The sequence below is a fragment of the Sceloporus undulatus genome, chromosome 6 (assembly GCF_019175285.1).
Source record: "Sceloporus undulatus isolate JIND9_A2432 ecotype Alabama chromosome 6, SceUnd_v1.1, whole genome shotgun sequence".
NCBI lineage: Eukaryota > Metazoa > Chordata > Lepidosauria > Squamata > Phrynosomatidae > Sceloporus > Sceloporus undulatus.
The window spans coordinates 106,471,968-106,490,973 of record NC_056527.1 but is presented as its reverse complement, the minus strand read 5'-3'; the positions used below and the strand labels follow the sequence as shown (position 1 = coordinate 106,490,973).

The following is a 19,006-nucleotide window of genomic DNA, read 5'->3' as shown; positions in this document are numbered from 1 at the left end:
TAATGGGTGAAAATGAGGATTCTGAACCTTTGGCATTGAGAGGCTCCTTAAAACAATAATACTATTTTTTAATAACTTAAGGCTGCATTAGCACTATAAACCTAAAGTGGCTTTAAACTGGAACTAAATTAGTTTAACTGTTGTGGTTTCTCCAAGGAACTATGGGAATCATACTCATATCAAGACATAATGGAACTGGGGTCTTGTGAAGGTGCAACATATTCTGAGAACCTGTTTACAAAAGTACAATTCCCCATACTACCCTGAGTGAAGCCAAACTGCATTTTCCCAGCATGGGGACCAAAGTGTGCTGAGAAAATGTTTCTTTTTCCCTCAGACAACACTGAGTGCTATCTGAACTGGGTTCACAAGATCATGAAGTGTCCATCCCATGATGCCACAAATGGAGATAGGTTATTTCTTTCTTTTGGCATCTCTATGGGGATCATTTTCTCTGTTCATTTCAAGGTTTAATTTTATTTAGAATGCTTTTTTATTGATTGATCTATTTTTCTCCTTTCCATCTTCCAATTCTATAGTTGATTACAAACACTGCAATCAATTTAATATTAAACAGCATTCAAGGCAGAGCTTCAGCAGTATTGAAGGATCTTAAAATAACCTTCCCCCATAATTCTTTAAAATGTTAAAAGCAATAAGAAAAAGAATGGGAAACTTTAGGATTCCTGAATCATCTTCCTTTGTGTACCGAGTTTTGAAATGACAGCATCTGGGAGGCTTCTTGCCCATCCCAACGCTCTCCCCTGCTTCTTACTTTGCCCCATCCTAGGGCTGGGAATTCACCTAGAAAGGCAGAAGGTGAAACAGTTCCATTGCTACGGGACACCATGACGCTGATGCCAGTCTCGACAAAGGGCACAGAAAAATCTATCACTTCAGCTCTCTCTGCATTGATAGTCAGGGATCCAATCGCCATGTCAGCTCGCTTGTAATACACCTACAGAAAAGAAAGAGAAAGAAAGAGACTGAGTGTTGAATGTTAGGAATCCTGGGTTTACTAGAGGATAGGGATGAGGGTCCTTTGCTAGTGAGCAAACACTGTTTACTTTTTCTGACACCCGAAGACAGCACAGAAGATTCGGTCTGCTTACCTCATGTGCTTGAATGTGCCTTCAAGTCACCTGTTAACTTATGGTGACCCTATGAATTTCATAGGGTTACCCCATAGTGTGTGTGCATCAGGAGAAATGGAATCCAGGCACAGATAGAGGTGCAAAGGCCATTTTGGATAAAGGCCATTTTGATGGCTGCTCTTAAACTGTGGAATTCACTTCCAAGGAAGGCTAGGCTTTTGCTAATCAGACAGAGGCTGCTGCATCTACACTACAAAAATAATGCAGTTTGATTCGACTTTGACTGCTATGGCTCAATGCTATGGAATTCTGAGGTTTGTAGTTTTGTGATACTTAACCTTTTCTGTTAGAGAGCTCTAGTGCCACCACAAATTACAAGTCCCAAGATTCCACAGCATGGACCCATGGTATTTTAGGCAGTGTTAAACTGCATTATTTCTGCAGTGTAGATTCAGCCAGGATTTCAGCAACTGACTGGTTGCTCAAAAAGGAGTTTTTCATTGGGGGGGGGGATACAGTATTTTTTATTTATCTTTTTGATTCCGCTTAACTTTGTTGTGTTTTATAACTTTTTCTCTTTTATTTGTATTTGATTTCTAATCTGTTTGTGAGGCACATTGAGTCCCAATTTGGGGAGAAAGGAGAAATAAAAAATAAACCAAGGGGTGAAGAGCCAGCATGTTGTAGTGGTTTGAGCATTATACAGTGGTACCCCGGGTTACGAATTTAATTCGTTCCGCCGCCGCGTTCGTAACCCGAAAAGCTTTCGCAAGCCGAAAACCCATAGGCGCTAATGGGGAAAAGCTGCGATTTGGTGCGAAAAAGCGCCGAAAAGCACCAAAGTTTCTTTCGTAACCCGAAATAACCTTCGTAACCCGGAACAGTTTTTTTCAATTGATTTTTTTCGTAACCCGGAAATTTCGTAAGGCGGCGCATTCGTATCCCGGGGTACCACTGTACTATGACTCTGGAGACCAGGATTCAAATCCCAGCTCGGCCATGAAAACTCACTGGGTGCCCTTGGGCAAGTCACTGTCTCTCAGCCTCAGGGGATGGCAAGGGCAAACGTCTCTGAATAAAGTTGCCAAGAAAATTCTGTTATAAGGTCACCATAAGTAAGAAATATTTGAAGGCACAGAACACACACACACACACACACACACACACACACACACACTTCTCAAAGTAGATTGTTTCAATGCATTTTTAAAGTAATTTCTACTGGGCATCCATTTTATTCAAATGGTCAGTGTAAGTGGGAGTAAACATGGTGATACAAATTCTGTACATTTACACACATCATATCCTAACTTTAGGGAATATATCTTCTAATCTGACATTGTGTTCTTGATTCATTGACTAAATTGTATATGTCTATTTTTCACTGGTTGTCCAAAAGCTAAAATGGAGTGTCTATTTGAACATAAAACTCTTTCCTTAAAAATGTCTTGGATTATTCCTCCAATCACTCTAAATGCATTGTTCAAATAGTCCTTTCCTTCAAATACAGAATGCAGACAGCCTATGGCAAATCTTGTGAGCTATCTCAAGAAGTGTCAGACAAAGTTCTCTATTGATCTGTAGGAAGAAATAACAACCAGGATTCCTGATTTCTTTGGAAGCAAACTAGAACATGGGGGTTTTAAGTGTTTGGGTGGGAGTCCATACAAGATCTTTGAAGAGGGGAATGGAGTTACCTCTCCAATCATGCCGTTCCACATGCCATTGACTTTTTTGCCATGTTTGCCATTGGTGACGAGATAGAGATCATAGGTGAAACCCAGAGTCTTTGCCAAGCGCTTCAGGATATCGATGCAAAACCCTTTGCAGCATCTCTTTTCCAAGTGATTGCTGTGAACAGCGCAAGGAACAGGAAAAGGAACTCAGCAAGTGGTTTAGGAACACTGTGGAAGGTAAACAAGAGCCAGTGTGGTGTCATGGTTAGAATGGCAGGTGAGGATTCGGGAGGCAGTCACCCATGTAACTCACTGAGTGACCTTCAGCCATTCATGATGTAGCAGTAAAATAGAGGTGAGGGAGAACTGTGGGTAAGAATTGTGCATATCATGTTGAGTTCCTTGGAGTACATAAATGGAAAAAGAACATAAATAAGCAAGCCATGATCTGATCAGTGGTTGGATGGGAAGCCACTCTAAATTTTCTCAAGGAAGAACAGGATCTAAATATAAAAATAAATTTAAAAATTACCCTGCCTTTGGTGAAACTCAGAAAGTGCCATGGGAATACCTGTTAGTACGGTTGACAGGGTGGCGGCAGGGCACTGAGTCCCGGATGCAGGTCTTTGTGGCAGGGTCAATGTCATCCACAATGACAAAGGGCCTTTCTTCGAGGGTTGCCACCATGAGGTGCTTGTTGTCGTCCACAGGCTGCAGGAATTTTCTGTACCGTGACATGCTGAGGATTCTACGCTCCCACCTTCCCACCTGCCTCCCGGGGCATAGAGAAAAGATTAGATACAACCCAAACTTTCCCCCAAAATCTTCCCACATCACCAACGCTGATCCCAGAATCACACACATTCAGTAAATTTCTCCCCTCACGGTCTTGTCAGTTTTGAAAATTCTCCCTCTCAACTTGAACCTCATCAAATTTTTGCTTGAAAATGATACCCACCTTTCACATAACCTTACTATTTCAGCCTTACTCTGAGGTCAACCATGAGTGCATTAGAGACAGGACACGTTTCTATAAATCATGTCCTTTACAAGGTTCTCTGCATATCCTTTACAAGTGGGTAGAACTCTGATATGCTGAGGCTTTAAGCTGTTGAGTAAGAGACCTCAAAGCATTACCCAATGTGTGTGTGTATTCTGGAATTGTTTATTTGTTATATTTAAAAGCCTTTCATAATCAGAGATCTTAAATTGTAGTTTTCCTAGGCTGTGCATAAATCCAGCCCTGAGTGAACACACTTGACTCATTGTCCATGGCTGAGTGACAAGGCATGCATACAAGAATGCAGCCACTGCCCCATCAGACTGACTAGAGCATCACAGATGTCTGCCTGTGTAATTTGGAGTTCTTTGCCTCTCTGGCTCCTGTCTGTTGGGCATCTGCAGTTTTGACTGAACCACGTTGCCATCGGCATTGTGTAAATATCTGGCTTTGAGGTAGTACTGGCATGTGAGTGGCTGTACCTTACAATAGTGGTGGGCTGGGACTCAGTGGTTTTTTGGCTTTCGGTTTTTATGGCTTTTGAACATTTCCCAAAACTGTTTCAACTTCCAAGTTAATACTTGTCCTAATATTACTCCTTAACCAACAATGCGCCTTCCTGTAAAGCTCTTGCTTGCCAAAGTGGTTCCACCAGGTAACAGTGACACAACTAATAATTTGTCCCATTCTCCATCTGTCCATTCTCCTAAACACCCCTCAAACTCACCACCTCCCAGGTACGGTCTTTGCTGAGGGAGATCACAGCTAAGGATGGATTGATGAGGTATCCTTCTTCATTAAAGGAGAAATCTTTATCACCCCAAGTAACATTCATGAAGTACCTGCAAAAAGACAAAATGGAAGCTGTTCACTGTCAACCTGAGCCCATCCACCACTATCTTAGCCTAACTTTCCCCCAGCTTTCCCTTTGCCCCCATGGCTCACATTTCAGAGACAGCAAGTATTGAACTGTGGATTAGGCTATGTAAAGCCAGAAAATAAACAAAAAGGCTCATATTAAGATAGGAAGGCAGTAGCATACTGGGCATATTTTATATCCACACAGCAAAACAAGTGTGTGTGTGTGTGTGTTATAAACATGTTCCTGCCACTGCCACCACTCATGTCTTTGGGGGCACACACCAGATGACACCCCCTTGTAAGGTGTCACATTGTACAGTTTGTGCCACCTGCATCCCTAGTGACACCCCTATAGGGGGGCCAGTAGGTGAGTGTGAAATGGAGATATGAATAGAGGAAATGAAAGAGAAAGGAGTAAAACATGGAAGATGAGTGTTAGGGGACAAGGATGTTACAGGTGGTGTATCAGGATAAACAGTTGAATGAGGGGGTGGATATAGTGTGACAAACGAACAGAGATAAGGAGAAAGTTAGGATAGAAGAATGTAGAGATCATGTGATGAAAAGATGGAAGTAATTTCCAGAGAGGTTGTTGTGTCAGTCTGCATTGTATCAACAACAACAAAGAGTCTCGTGGCACATTTAAGACTGATTATTAATTATGGCATATGCTTTTGTGGACTAGAGTCCATTTTGTCTGATACAACTCTGAAGTCCATGAAAGCTTAAACCATAATAAACTGGATTATCTTCGAGGTGTCACAAAATTCCTTTCTTTTACTTCTCACCAGTAAATCCAGTGGTGGGTTATACTAAAAGTTAAAACCCAACATCTAGAGCAGTGTTTCTCAAACTCTGGTCCAGCAGGTGTTTTGGACTTTAACTCCTAGAAGCCCTAGCCATTAGGGCCAACAATCAGGAATTCTAGGACCTGAAGTCAAGAACATCTGGAGGATCAAAGTTTGGGAAACACTGATCTAGAGAGTCTGTATTACCCATGCTTGTTTTGGACAGAGGAAAAGATGCTTTAGGAAAGAAGTGTGCAAAGGAAGAAAGTGAGAGGGAATAATGGTATGGTAATAAGTCAGATTCAATGTCCAGTCTTCAAGACAACAGCAATGTCATTTTTTCTTGATTTTACCACCCTTCCAACCCAAAGCCCTCCACCCAGCCTCCTTCCCTGCTGACCGATGCAAGTTCTCGTTGAACTGGGTGAGGTTGGGTGCCCGGCAATCATTGTTGAATTTTGGTACTGAGCCATAGACTTGGAAGAGCGCTTCAGCCCCCTTGGCAATGATGGCCACACCATTTTGCACTCTGTGGTAGAGATCATCCTTCCATCCTGCTGAAAGCACCATGAAGAGACCCTCAGGCAGTTCCTCTGGCATGTATTCAGTTCTACCAAAGTTGGCACCTGCCATGAACCAGATGTACCCTGGACCTGTAAGTTTGACTTCTCGAGCTGCACGAAATATGCTTTCTGCTTCTTCACGGGAGCAGTAGAGAAGGCAGATGCGGGCATTTACATCCCGTAGCTGACGTTTGAGGCGGGCCCCATCTGGGTCATCGGTGAGGTTAAGAGTCACAGTGCTGCGGCGCTCCCAACCAATGAAACTGCTGTCGGTCAGCACTTCGATGTAATCTACAAAATCTTCATAGCCAGGAAACAGTGTTGTAATGACAGCAAAGGCTGTCCAATCATACTGTTCCAGAACTTCAAACATCACCTGCAACTGTTGTTTGGTTGAGGAACCCAACTGAAGGAAGGTTGATCCTTTTTCCTAGTTATAAGAGGGGGCAAAAGAGATGAGGGTGAAAATCAACCCTAATTTGCCACCCCTTTTATATCCAGTTTATGTGAGATTCTAAGCATCAAAGAGATTTCTGAATGGTTTTAGTCTAGAATTAAATGTTGATTTTTCATTCTCATGTTTTCCAGCCCACATTCCATAGGAATATAGCCAAATCATTATGCCCAAATGGTCCTTCTTGAAACCTGCTAATATTAATCTGTTTGTGAAAGAGACCATTGCAGTCCCTTTCCTTAAGCATGTTAATGGCACCTCTGTTGCACTCTTCTTGTCTCTCTACCCCAACCAAAGCCCCTCAATGTATCCCACAGCTATGTATGTCCTGTACCTGAAAAAAAACAACACCCCAAATCAAGTTGCTATATGCTGCACTTAAAAGAGTGAATTCTAAAGTTTTCTGTATGTAAATAAAGCAGAGTTCCTTGAATCAGCTAACTTCCACAACATATTCAGGTTGCAGAATTCAGGTTAGGTAAAGAATTTAGAACTTACATATTTTCTTTTTAATACAGAGAAAGCAACCTCCCACTCTGTATATTAGAGCATTGGGATGGGCACAGGACCTAAACAAATTTACCTTGGGTGTAAGAACAATAGCTGATCCTCCATTGATGCCAATGATGGGAACTGAGGTCTGTGCTGAGATGAAGTCCAAAATCTGGGCCACAGCCTCTGTTCGTGTATCATCTTCAAAAACCACACCATGGATGTGCAGGGAGGAGAGAACATCACAGAGCCGCACAATCAGGCTGCGAGGGTTAGTGTCATTGAGAACCACCGGGATGGGGTTGATCTCCATGGAGAAGTTGCGGAAGTCCTCTGGCGAGAACCGGGCACTCTCAAGAGTGTAGGTTGAACCACTGAAAATGATGGGAATGTTGATGGTTCGTCGCCGCAGGTCCAGGAAAGGGCTGGCACAGGCCAGGGCCATAACAAAGAGCATCCTAGCAGCGGGGGTGCCCGGGGGCAGGCTCATCTCGCAGGGCCTCTATGTTCCTCCTGCAAGAGGTTTCGGGAGCAGGAAAGAACAAAAAGGCAAGGAGAAGGAGAGGACATATTGAAGAAAGATGTCAACTAGTAGCCTTTGGGATTCAAATGGATAGACCTTGACTTAGCAACCAGATTTGTTGATGGGCCAGTTTGAATGGTTGTTTGTGTTTTGTGTTGAGCTTGGGCAATTGTTTTTCCACAAGAAGAAGTCTAAGAGTAAACACAATGTTTGCTTCCCATCCCTCCCACCATGTAGCCTCAACATATGAACACACACACAGCTTCCTGGAGTCAGTTCTTCACTCCTGTTAAATGAATCAATAAGTTAAGAATTGGGAAGAGAAGAAAAGAGAAAGACCACTGGGATTGTGAAAGACAGTGAGCCTTCTTTTCACCTGCATGTTCCACAACATCTGATACAGAACTGCAACTCCCTCTATGGCTACCAGTGGGGGGTCTGACACAATTACAGACCATCACATTGAGGAAGAATTCTCAAGACCACAGCTTGAGGAACAACAAAAGGTGAGAAGACACCCTGTCCCAGAAGCTGGATCTGGTGCTTGGGTCACTAATTTCCAGACTTGATCCTTCACTGTTTCTGGGGTATTTCTTTGGAGCAGTGGAAAGATCCTTGTGTTCTCTTTTTAATGGAGCTGTACAAATGTGTTCTGTGCTGCAGCTCATTAGATTATGGGAGGTAGGGAGAGTGCATCCAGACACATCAAATGGGTGCCAGGCTGGGAAAGGAAATGCTACCGATATTTGCAGGGCCACACAATAGAGGCACACAAGGATGCTGTGGCCTGCAGATTCCACAGTGTGTGCTTTCCTAAGCAAGAACCCTTCATTAACTGCTTGAAGTATATGGAGTGGACAGGTTAATCTGTATGACAGGAAACTCCTCCACACAAGAATGGTTGCTACATCTCCCATCATCTCTAGCCTCACCCATTCCTCCTCATAAACATACCACTCTCTTCACATTCCTACTTTCAAATTCTCTTCTCCTTCTTATCCTTCCCAACCCAGAGACTCTAATAACAGAAACACATAAGTGTCAGCTCTTTTCCTCTCTTTGTGGCATTGTAACTCTGGAGGAAAGACACTGAGGCTCTGAAGAAGAGAACAGTTTGAACTATGATGAGAAGGGGTAGGGAAAACAGCCATATCCCCCATTTCCAGCTTGGCAAAGTTACAGCTCTTTCTCATTCATGAATTTAGGCAGAGGGATGTAAATTATCCCAGAAGCCCCTCGTTTTTAATCTTGTTACTCATTAATTAGTTAATGCGCTCCATCCTTTTACATTCCCTAAAGCAAGGAAGATATTTCAACCCTGGGAGAACTCCTCAGTATGATTTGGCCCAAAAAATGGCTCTTTCCTGCAGCTTTTAACATTATGAATGAGAAGGACTACTTTATCAAGGAAATAAAGCACAATACACCAGGACAAGTCCCACATTGCTCAAACACCAGCCTATACAGAGCAAGGGTGGGCAAATGACAGCCCTGCAGAGGTTGTTTGGAATATAGCCCTAGTCAGAATAGCCAGAGGTGAAGGATGGTGAGAATTACAACCCAATACCATAAGGCTCCAGGTTCACCATTCCTGCCACAGAACACATAGAAGAGGGCTGCTGGTCTGGCCAGATTTCAAGAGCTCACTCTGCCTTTTTCCACGATGAGCCAAGGATTAGTCAGAACAGTTAGTCATTGTGAAACAGTGGTCATTAAACCAAACCAGCTCCGGATATACAGGACTGAGCCAGTAGGGTGTAATGATTTAAGCATTCAACTATGACTCTGAAACTAGAGTTCAAATTCCCAGAATTTGAATAGAGAAACCCACTGGGGGTCCTTGGGCAAATCACACACTCTCAGCCTCAGAGGAAAGCAAAGGCAAACTTCCTCTAAACAAATATTTCCAAGAAAATCCCCCACAATAGGATTGCCCTAAGTTAGAAAAGTCTTGAAGGCACACAAGTGTGTTGCTGACACTAGATATCCTCAAAGCACTTACTCCCCACCCTCAGTTGAGAATTCCAGCTTTCATTGCGTTTTCCCTTCTTTTTTGTTACATCCTGCATGCCAGATATCGCAGCCTGACCAACTGTTTGATGAAAGCCTGCTCAGGTTAATATTATATTTAGAATGCATATTCTTTCCTTTAAATAGATTTCAGGGTTGCTGCCCACGTTATTTGTCAGGGCAAGCAACTCTACTTTCCCTTGCTGCCATGAAGCAGTAGGGGTTAGCAGGCTTATGTGTGGTGGCTTGGCCTCACTGTGCTGTTTCTCCATGACTGGTTATGCCTCAGGCCCCCCCACTTATTTCACAGCATGTCTCTACTAGCAGCCATTCCACTGCTTGTCAGCAAGGTCACACACTGCTAGCTGGCAAAACAGATCTCCATATTATCTTCCCCCACCGTCAAGAATTAACCCAATAATTCAGAATTGCAGAATGTATTAAAAGAGTTCCAGATTACTCAAGGAAGCAAACCAGGTTGCTCCTCTCTACCACTTCTGAGGTGGGGGAGCAGCAGAACTCTTTCCTACCTCTCAGAGAACTTCTCTTGCATGGTGCTATTGTGGATATGGCTCAGGTGGAAACGTGAACAAAGCAGAGTTGAAGATGATCAGGAGAATGGAGTGGTGCAGTTGTTGCTGAGGTTTGAATTGCTCCACTGCAGATCTCAAGGATGGGATTATGTTTTTGAATACTCATGGAATGATAAAAATCAGTATGTCAAAGAGAAGGTCTCTAGCCTGTCTTACGAGTTGTTTATATATGGAACATGCAGGACTGAGAGCATTCAGTGATGCAGTTCACTCATCCACCCCAAGACAGAGATGGCTCAGTCTAGCCAAAAGTTACAAGTTAGGAACCGGCTCCTTGAGTTGCTTGGCTCTATTGTAACCTTGAGCATAGACTAAAATGTGCCAGTAGATCTCTGTGGAAAACTGGAGAATGAAGTGTTTAACATTTAAACATTCCATTGGTTCTAGTAGACAGTTGTTCATGCCTCACATGAAAAAATGGACATGGGCTGCAGAAGAAAAAGTAAATGGACCAAGAAGCATATTGTTAGAAACCAAAGTCAAATATTTTATGTCCCAATGCTGTATGCTTTATCTAAAGTGGATGTCCATGTGGCAAAATAAGAACAATGGGAAGGAGGCAGAGACAATTTCAGTGAACAACTGAGAAGTGTAAGGGCTTAACCCATCCTCTGCTTATAGATTTTGTGCGAGATGGAAAAAACAATTTAAAGATGAAAGAAATACATCTGTTTGCATTTTCATATGAACTGTCATACTTTACACTTCCTCAACAAATATGTGTGGACCAGAACATTGCTATCCTTCAGTTTTCACAATTCTCCAATAAAAAAAGAAGTCTGAAAATGTGTATGGTGGTGGAAAATTGTCCACAGAAATATATACACTGGAGAAAATAGCATACAAAAAGCATGTATTAGAGAAATGTGTTTGGCAAATATCCAAGCATGTGAAAATGCAGACAAAAATATTTGCAAAGTCCTGTGGAAATCAGGTGGAATGGAACAGGTAAGCTTGAAAAAATGTGCAAATTGCACCAACAGATTTGCTCAGTCCTAAAGGAGGAGGGAACTGATGGAAAGAATGGGAGGCCCCCAAAAGAGTAAACGTCTTCCTTCAGTATCCTAACTCTGTACTGAAAACACTGTACCCTTATAATCACATTACAAGGCAAAGGCAGGATTTATCTCATATCATTCCGCTCTTGTTGTTCAAAACATTTACCCCCTGGGACTGTTTTTAACAACCATCTACTTAAATGATTAACTACGACAGTCCATACACACCTTTGCAGGTCTTTTCCTAAAAAGAAGAAACCTCACAGGACAAAACATTACAAAGGCAGAGTCTTGTTTTGACTATGTTAATTTTAATGAGAGCCTGTTCTACTCATTAGACCACTTTATTTGGTCTTTCAACATCAAAGCTGCCTATTAATGCTTATTTTGAGATGTCAATAACCTTAAGGCTGCTGCTTATTTCGCTGATCTGATACAACACTGGGCAAAGTGACAAATCCACCCATCCTATCAATAAGCCTCATCTTAAAAGAGTACATTGAATTAAACTCCCTCCCCTCCCCTCCACTCCCTCAAGGACTGACTCAAGTTTTTTCTCCTGTCTGTTACTATTTAAATAGCATGTTTTAACTTGTACCATTTTAACAGCATGTTTTAACTCACTTGTTCTGTCTCAAAACAACCCTCCAAAGTCAGTCATTAGCATGCCGGCTTTATAGACAAGGAGGAACCGACCCCAAGAGTCCCTTTGTAAGTTGTTTGTTTCTTTTAAATAATTCTGGGCTGCCTTTTAGGATCGAAAATCCTCCCAATGAGGTTCATAGGATAAAAACAACGTAACTTGCATTTCTCCCGAAATGTAGATCAATCCCATATAGGTAAAAAATGCACACATCATATGTGAATTAAATACATGTATTAATTGTATGGTCATAGTCCGTGTATATGCAGGTGTACACTTTTTGCTGCTTGGTGATTTTGGTATTACTTTAATTATGGGACAACGCTGGGGGAGAAACATAAATCTCTCTCTCTCTTTCGCTCCCCAAATGTTTCTTCAGAGACATTTTCTGTAGGAGCCTGCTAACTAGGTTAAGCTGAAAACATATAAATAGAAATCAAAGATATAGCCGTGTTAGCAGTGGCGTCACTAAGGGGTGCGCACCGCACCAGGTGACAACCTAACGGGGGGTGACACCACTTCTGCTCAAACACCTGTATTTTGGCAGAAACACGTTTGCGTTTGCCTATATCTCTTTAAAATGCTATAAGAGACGGTGGGAGTGAGGTGAACCTCAGTGGGAGAAGGAAAGAGGGGTCCCAGAATTTTTTTAAATTAAAACTCCAAAATTTAAAAATGTTATTTTTTTAAAAAAAATTAAATTTAAAAATTATTTATTAAATTTTTGTTTGTTTATTTTATTAAATTCCAACAACAAATATAAAAAACTACAAAGACATAACTTTAACATACATAAATCTAAAATGATAAAAGACAAATTTAATACTTCCTCTCCTGGCTTAGTTAATCTATTATTTTTTCCATTAAACTCCTCCTTTTAGAGGTGTCTCCATGCATTATATACTATGCAAATCATTGTCTTAGACTCGAATTTCAAATTGTACTTAAGTAACTCTTTTATATGAATCTGTCCTTTTCTGTATAGGCTGTCAGAATACTGTATCTTAAATATGGATTACATTCCTATTCTGACTCACAAATCAAGGCTCTTGTCTGTAATTGCTTTTAATTTACAAATCATACTCTAAAAAAAATCTTTTAAAACATTACATTTTAACCAAATCTTCACTATATATATGTAAAAACATTTAGGTAATGTATATGATATTGTAATTTGAAGGTATGGTTTTTAATTTCGCTAGTTGTTTACGTCACAACTATTAGCATTACATTCAGTGGTATATGGGAATTATGATTTACGAATAACATTGGTGCAAAAACCTTTTACTAAGGATTCTGTATGGTGTGAAATGGGAGGAGGAGGTCAGTGAGGGGGGTGATACCATGAGTGACCGCATCGGGTGACACAACCCTAGGGACACCACTGCGTCTTAGTCTGTAGAATCAGTATAAAGAAAGATCTTGCAGCATCTTTGAGACTAAACTAAAAGGCTCATGCTGCCAACATCTTTCTTTCAGTTAGTCTCAAAGATCACACAGTATATACTGTATATACCCCACTCTCTTCCAGGTCAGCATTCTCTGAAGATGCCAGCCAGATGCTGGCGAAACATCAGGAATAAACTCTTCTAGAACATGGACGCATAGCCCGAAAAACCCACAAAAAACTATAGTCTCAAAGAAGCTACAAGATCTCTCTACACACATATAAATAGAGTTTGTTCAAATGGTTGCAAGGGCAAAATATGTGTTGGGCTAGAGAGGGGACCTTTAAGACAATTAAGAGCAAGAACATTTATACTTTACAAACAAACAAACAAACGAAATAAAGGTGGTTTGTTGAGTTGAAATGTAATAAAGACCTGTGTTGTCTTTGTCCTATCTATTCTGAATAAGAAGGTGGCGGTGTAGGTGAATAAGAGGCCAGAAAGGTCTGCTTTCCATGTTTGCGTTTAATGATTAAAATCACTGGAGGAGCAAACGTTTCCAGATTGTATGCAACAAATGTCTTTGTGTCATCTCCTTTTGTCTGTTTTTTTTTTTAAGGAGAAGCCTCTCTATAATTCCCACATTAAAATGTGGACCACAAAAGCTTTGGCCATAAGAAATCTGATAGCTGTAAAGGCGTACAAAACTCTGTCGTTTTGAACAAAACAGATTAACCTGGCCATTCCTCTGAAAATTGTTCTGTTAAAGGGTGACAGCACTTTCCCCTCTTACACTTTCAAAAGCTACCTAGTTTCTGAGACCAAATGCAGTAGTCTGCTGGGGGACATTGGGGAGAGAGATGTGCTGAGAAGTAACCATGCCTCATGGAGTAGCAGTGAAAATAAAAGAGATGACAGATAATGTAAAATCTTTTGCACATACTAAGTGCTATGGGGATTATAATTTATAATAATATGGCTACCACCTGCCACATTCAGGAAAATCCTATGCCAAGTATGTTAATTCTTTGCCGCTCTAATATGCAGATTAGCTATGGCCCTCTGGCTCATGATATTATTTTGATGCCGTCCACAGTGTTGAACAAGTTTCCCACTCCTGGTCTGCTGCCATCTGGCAAATCCACCAATTACTGTAGGGAGAATAACCAGTAAGCTAAAGCCCCACTAAGGATGACATTGCCAACAGATATTTTCCCTGCAGTAAAATGGTCAAAATTGCACCAGACTCTAGCCAAATCCAGATATTTCAAATTCAGAAGGTTATGTAGAGAATTTTAGTCTGGTGCTTATCTGGAAGTGGAAGATCTCGGTCCACTTCCAGAGCTCTGCCTAGAACAGCTTGACTTGTCAAATGCTTCCCTGCAAGGAGATGCCCTCTAAAACACTCCATTCTCCATTGCAATCCATTGTTCAAAGCAACTGCTTCTCTTTGCTTCATAAAAGAGTTGGCTCTTCACAGGGTTGACTTCCCAGGTCTGTAAAGAATGACTACAAACCCAAAATAGGATTTAAAAAACAACACACACACACAAAAGCAAACAGCAACAAAAACCATTTCATGCCAGGCTAGTGCTCTCACTAGTAACAAATATCTCATCACTGCAGGCCAAAAGGGACAGTCTGGTGTTCCACAGTGAAGCCATCAACTGTTGAACAATCTGAGCCCCACTGCTTTTGCATCTCGAGCCATGTGCACTCTGCAGCAATTTAGCAGTGGATTTTTGTGGTTCCCTAAACTGATTTGAGCTCCTCAGTTCACATGTTACTCCTCTGCTCAGTTAATGCCAGATCAAGGCTGGGCATTTCATTTTTCCTGCTGCCCTATAGAAATAGGACCCTTTCATTGCAATACGTACAAGCGATGCGCACACTATGTCTTCACCTGCCCTTCTCCATGCTACTTGCATGGCTCTTGCCCAGACATTTCCAGACTCCTTTATAGTAGGTTTGCCACCTTGTTCTTACCCCCCATCTCCATGTTTTTCATCTCTAGCCTGCATCTCTTCCAGGTCCCCTTAGATATTATTTGACTCTATTACTCTCTGGTTCAAGTTTCTCAGGTTCCATTTTCAAGCCCTGTACTTACAGTGCATGAGTTCACTCTGAAAAGTTACTGCTTTATTGCGCATCCTCAGCTCTCTTACAGCCCAGAACTAAGAATTTTCTGTCTTGTGTATCCCTTCCCCACCTTCCGCCTTCCAGGAAACTATTACACCTTATGAATGGGCAATAAGCATGGCTATCTTCTCCTTTGAGCAGGTTTCTCAAATTATGTCACTTTCGATTTCTTACCATTTCTCATTTTTCTAGTCTTACACACAGTCCTTCCCAAACTTAGAACTTTTGTTAAAGTATCATTATTTATAACCATGTTGTGTGGATTTCTTTGAGTACATGTATTTTGTCTAATGTATATATTTTAGCATGTAATACATTTAATACAGTACATTTTTAAAAGTTATTTGCAAGAGTGCATGCATTTTCCTGTGTATTTCCCCCTAATATACATATTTTGTGATTTTTAAATTTTGATTTTGAGAACTCAATTGCAAAACTGGGATAAGTGCACATTCTGAGGTACAAATGTGCTTCAGTTAGCATACTTGTTCAAAAGTCACAATCAGGTAAACTGGACAGATTCCTTCTTCATCTCAGCTAGAATGTCAGTCACTCGACACAAATTAGTTCTTTGTTCTAAACGTTAAGAGTACGCATAGATTTTCTCTCTGTATAGTTCTTACATACTTGTATTATGACTTTTTTTGTGGGAAACTGTATTTAAATCATCTGGAATAAATGACATACCAATAGAGCTGCTTTGGTCTATAGAGACAGAATATACTCTAGTACAGTACTAACTACACTATGGGGTGAGACAGATGGCCCTGAAGGGGCGACATCAGAACCGGATTGGAGCAACCGCACGCTGCATCCCCAACCTAACTAGCTTCCACCCCAAATGGGAGTGGAAAAAGTCAGCTCCTATTTGTGGAAAAGCTGCCCCTTCGCCTTTGGAGCCAGCTTTTTGCTGGTTCTGGGGCAAGTGGCATCTTAATGCCATGCTCCCAAGTCACCAGGAAGCCAGCCGGTATGTAATCGCCAGCACGGCTTCCGATCAACCTGGGTGTGTGGCATGTCCAAATGCCATGCCCCCAAGACAGCTACAAGCCGGCTTTACTGGGCTGTCTGTTTCGGCCCTATGTCAACAAATATGGAAAACAAAACAATAACCCACAGATTGGAAGAGGCACTAGGAATCATAGTGCAAACATATGTTAAATAATAGAGCACAGCAATGAATTTCTAAAGAAAATCAGTCTATGCTTTATAGATTATAGTAAAGCTTTTGATTGTGTAGATCATGAAAAACTATGGATCACTCTAAAAGAAATGGGTGTGCCATAATATTTGATTGTCCTGATGCATAACCTGTATTGGGATAATAGGTTACTGTTAGGTCAGAATATGGAAAAACTGAATAGTTTCCAACTGACAAGGTTATGCATTATGACTCTGCTTAATGTTTTTGCTGAACGTATCATACGTAAAGGAGGGTTAGACACGGAGGAAGGAGATGTGAAAACTGGAGGGAGTACATCAACTATATATGCAGATGACAACATATTACTAGTATAAAATAGCAAAGACTTGGAACAATTACTGAAGAAAATCAATGAAGAAAGTACAAAGGCAGGTTTACAGTTGAACAGTAAGAAAACAAAAAATAATGACCACAGATGATTTATATAACTTTAAAGTAGATGAGGAAGACACTGAAATAGTTCAAGATTTTCCACACTTTGGCTCGGTCATTAATCAGAATGGAGACTGCAGTCAAGAAATTAGAAGAAGACTAGGACTTGGAAGGGCAGCTATGAAAGAACTAGAAAAGATCTTTAAGAATAAAGATGTACAATTGAACACTAAAATTAGGATTGTCTTTGCCATTGCATTTCCAATTTCTATGTATAGTTGTGAAAGCTGGATAGTGAAGAAAGCTGATAGGAAGAAAATCAACTCCTTTGAAATGTGGTGCAGGAGAAGAGGTTTTTTGGATAGCATGGACTGCTAAAAAGACAAATAAATAGATCTTAAAGCAAATCAAGCCTGAACTCTCCTTACAAGCTGAGATGACTAAACATAGAGTACAATATACATGTTGCAAGCATTCGAAGCTTCACTGTCTTCTTCATCAGGCAAGGTGTTACAAACCAAACAGGAGGGGAAAAAATTGAAGGTGTTAGTCATATCAAAAGAAGTGTCTTTGTTGTGGTGCAAATGGGTGTTAAATTTCCTGGACTTTGAAAATCTCCCAGTTGCCACATGGGAAAGAGGTGCCAGCCTGCAAGATATGCCCCTCTTAACTAAGAAGAGAAACAGCAAAATGCAGGCCTATGACTAACATCTTCAATTTTTTTTATCCTGTTTGGTTTGTAATACCTTGCCTGATGAAGAGGCCAGCGAAGCTTTGAAAGCTTGCAGCATGCATATTGTGCATCTTAGTTGGCCAATAAAGGTATCACTGATGGTGGATTTTTAATTGGATTTGCTACACCTGGATGTAAACTTAAGAATTTCTTACTTTGGCCATGTCATGAGAACATGTGACTCCTAGAAAAGACAATACTGTACTGTACTGCTGTAAGGTAGAGGACAGTAGGAAGAGAGGAAGATTGCATTCCAGATGGATAGACTCAATGAAGGAAACCACAACCCTGAGTCTGCAAGACCTGAGGAGGTCTCACATTCGTAGGGTTGCCCTAAGTCAAAGTGGACTTGATAGCAGTAAACATCAATATTTGATGGAATGTGTAGCTTCTTTCTGCACCGTGTCAACTGAGCATTCTGAAATTCCCCTTTTTATCATCCATCTAGTCCAGAGCACCCATCCCCTTCAGATCACAGATAATATATGGCTCCTGAAGTGAAATCAGTGTGGCTCTGTGCTTCAGATATCTATAATCCTGATTCTCAATTAGCACCTTTCCTTATTCTGATGAGGCATTTCCTGACATCAAGGATTACAATAGTTGTGTTTTCCCAAAGTCTACATCCTCCCCTCCCCATGCAGTGCAATACTTGGTATTGTGGATTTTTCTGTATTCAAAAAGGATCTGGAAATCCGTAGCTATGGGTTGCCTGCTTGACACAAACCTAGGAGAGATTTGTTTCTAGCCGTGACTTGCCCCCAGTCCACAAGGAGAGACTAACCACATGTGAGCTACCTGACAGAGGTCAGCATGTGGGTCCGACATCTTCCCTACCCATGCACAGAGTTCGATCATGGGGTGAGCACTGTCTCTGTCCCCCACTTCCCCCATATCTGCAATGCTGACAACATCATCATGATCAATTTGCTCCCTAGGGCAAGGTGTTTGAAGAGGGCGTTCAGCAGCTGCTGAACTGGGCAGAAATGCAGAAATGATTTCTGGCAAGTGTTTGCTGTCAAGTGAACATCATACACACCCCTGGCACAGATCTTGGTTGTCATTCCCATCTCCTCCAGGCTCTGATCTACCTGAGACGCTGTGAAGCCAGCAGGGAACCAATTGGCAGCAAGGCAGCATGCTCCAGGATGGATATAGCGTACGGGCAGCAGGTACGAGCACCAATGCCAAGTGACAGGGAGAAGGAAGCTAAAGAGAAGCACAGCCAGACACGGAGCCTTACACACTGGAGAGAATGATATACACAGAGCTTTACACACTGGAGATACAAAAACATGACCATGTACAGAAATGCACACAGATTACCACTACCACCACTACAATGCAAAGTCTGCAGATGTGGACATTTCCATCAGTGACCAATAACTAGAGCTTGGGAAATTCACTTTCTGGATTACAAATCCTAGAATCCTCCAGGCAGCAGGTCCATTGGGGATTCTGGATGCTGTTGTCCA

At 41.5% G+C, this 19,006-nt stretch overlaps 1 protein-coding gene across 2 annotated transcripts in view; it reads right to left on the bottom strand.

Moving 5' to 3' along the window:
* GRIN2D (glutamate ionotropic receptor NMDA type subunit 2D) overlaps positions 1 to 19,006 on the bottom strand; it is a 50,603-nt gene that overhangs the window by 17,885 nt on the left and 13,712 nt on the right. Inside the window, exons 1-7 of one of the 2 annotated variants that reach the window (XM_042476639.1) lie at positions 12,488 to 12,545; positions 7,020 to 7,441; positions 5,820 to 6,412; positions 4,498 to 4,612; positions 3,342 to 3,538; positions 2,792 to 2,945; positions 805 to 958 (exon numbers count right to left, since the gene is read on the bottom strand). In XM_042476639.1, coding sequence (XP_042332573.1) covers positions 805 to 958; positions 2,792 to 2,945; positions 3,342 to 3,538; positions 4,498 to 4,612; positions 5,820 to 6,412; positions 7,020 to 7,418 — 1,612 coding nt within the window. In that variant the 5' untranslated portion in view covers positions 7,419 to 7,441; positions 12,488 to 12,545. Of the gene's footprint in view, positions 1 to 804; positions 959 to 2,791; positions 2,946 to 3,341; positions 3,539 to 4,497; positions 4,613 to 5,819; positions 6,413 to 7,019; positions 7,442 to 12,487; positions 12,546 to 19,006 lie in introns of those variants that run through there. The other variant, XM_042476638.1, reaches the window with a different exon arrangement.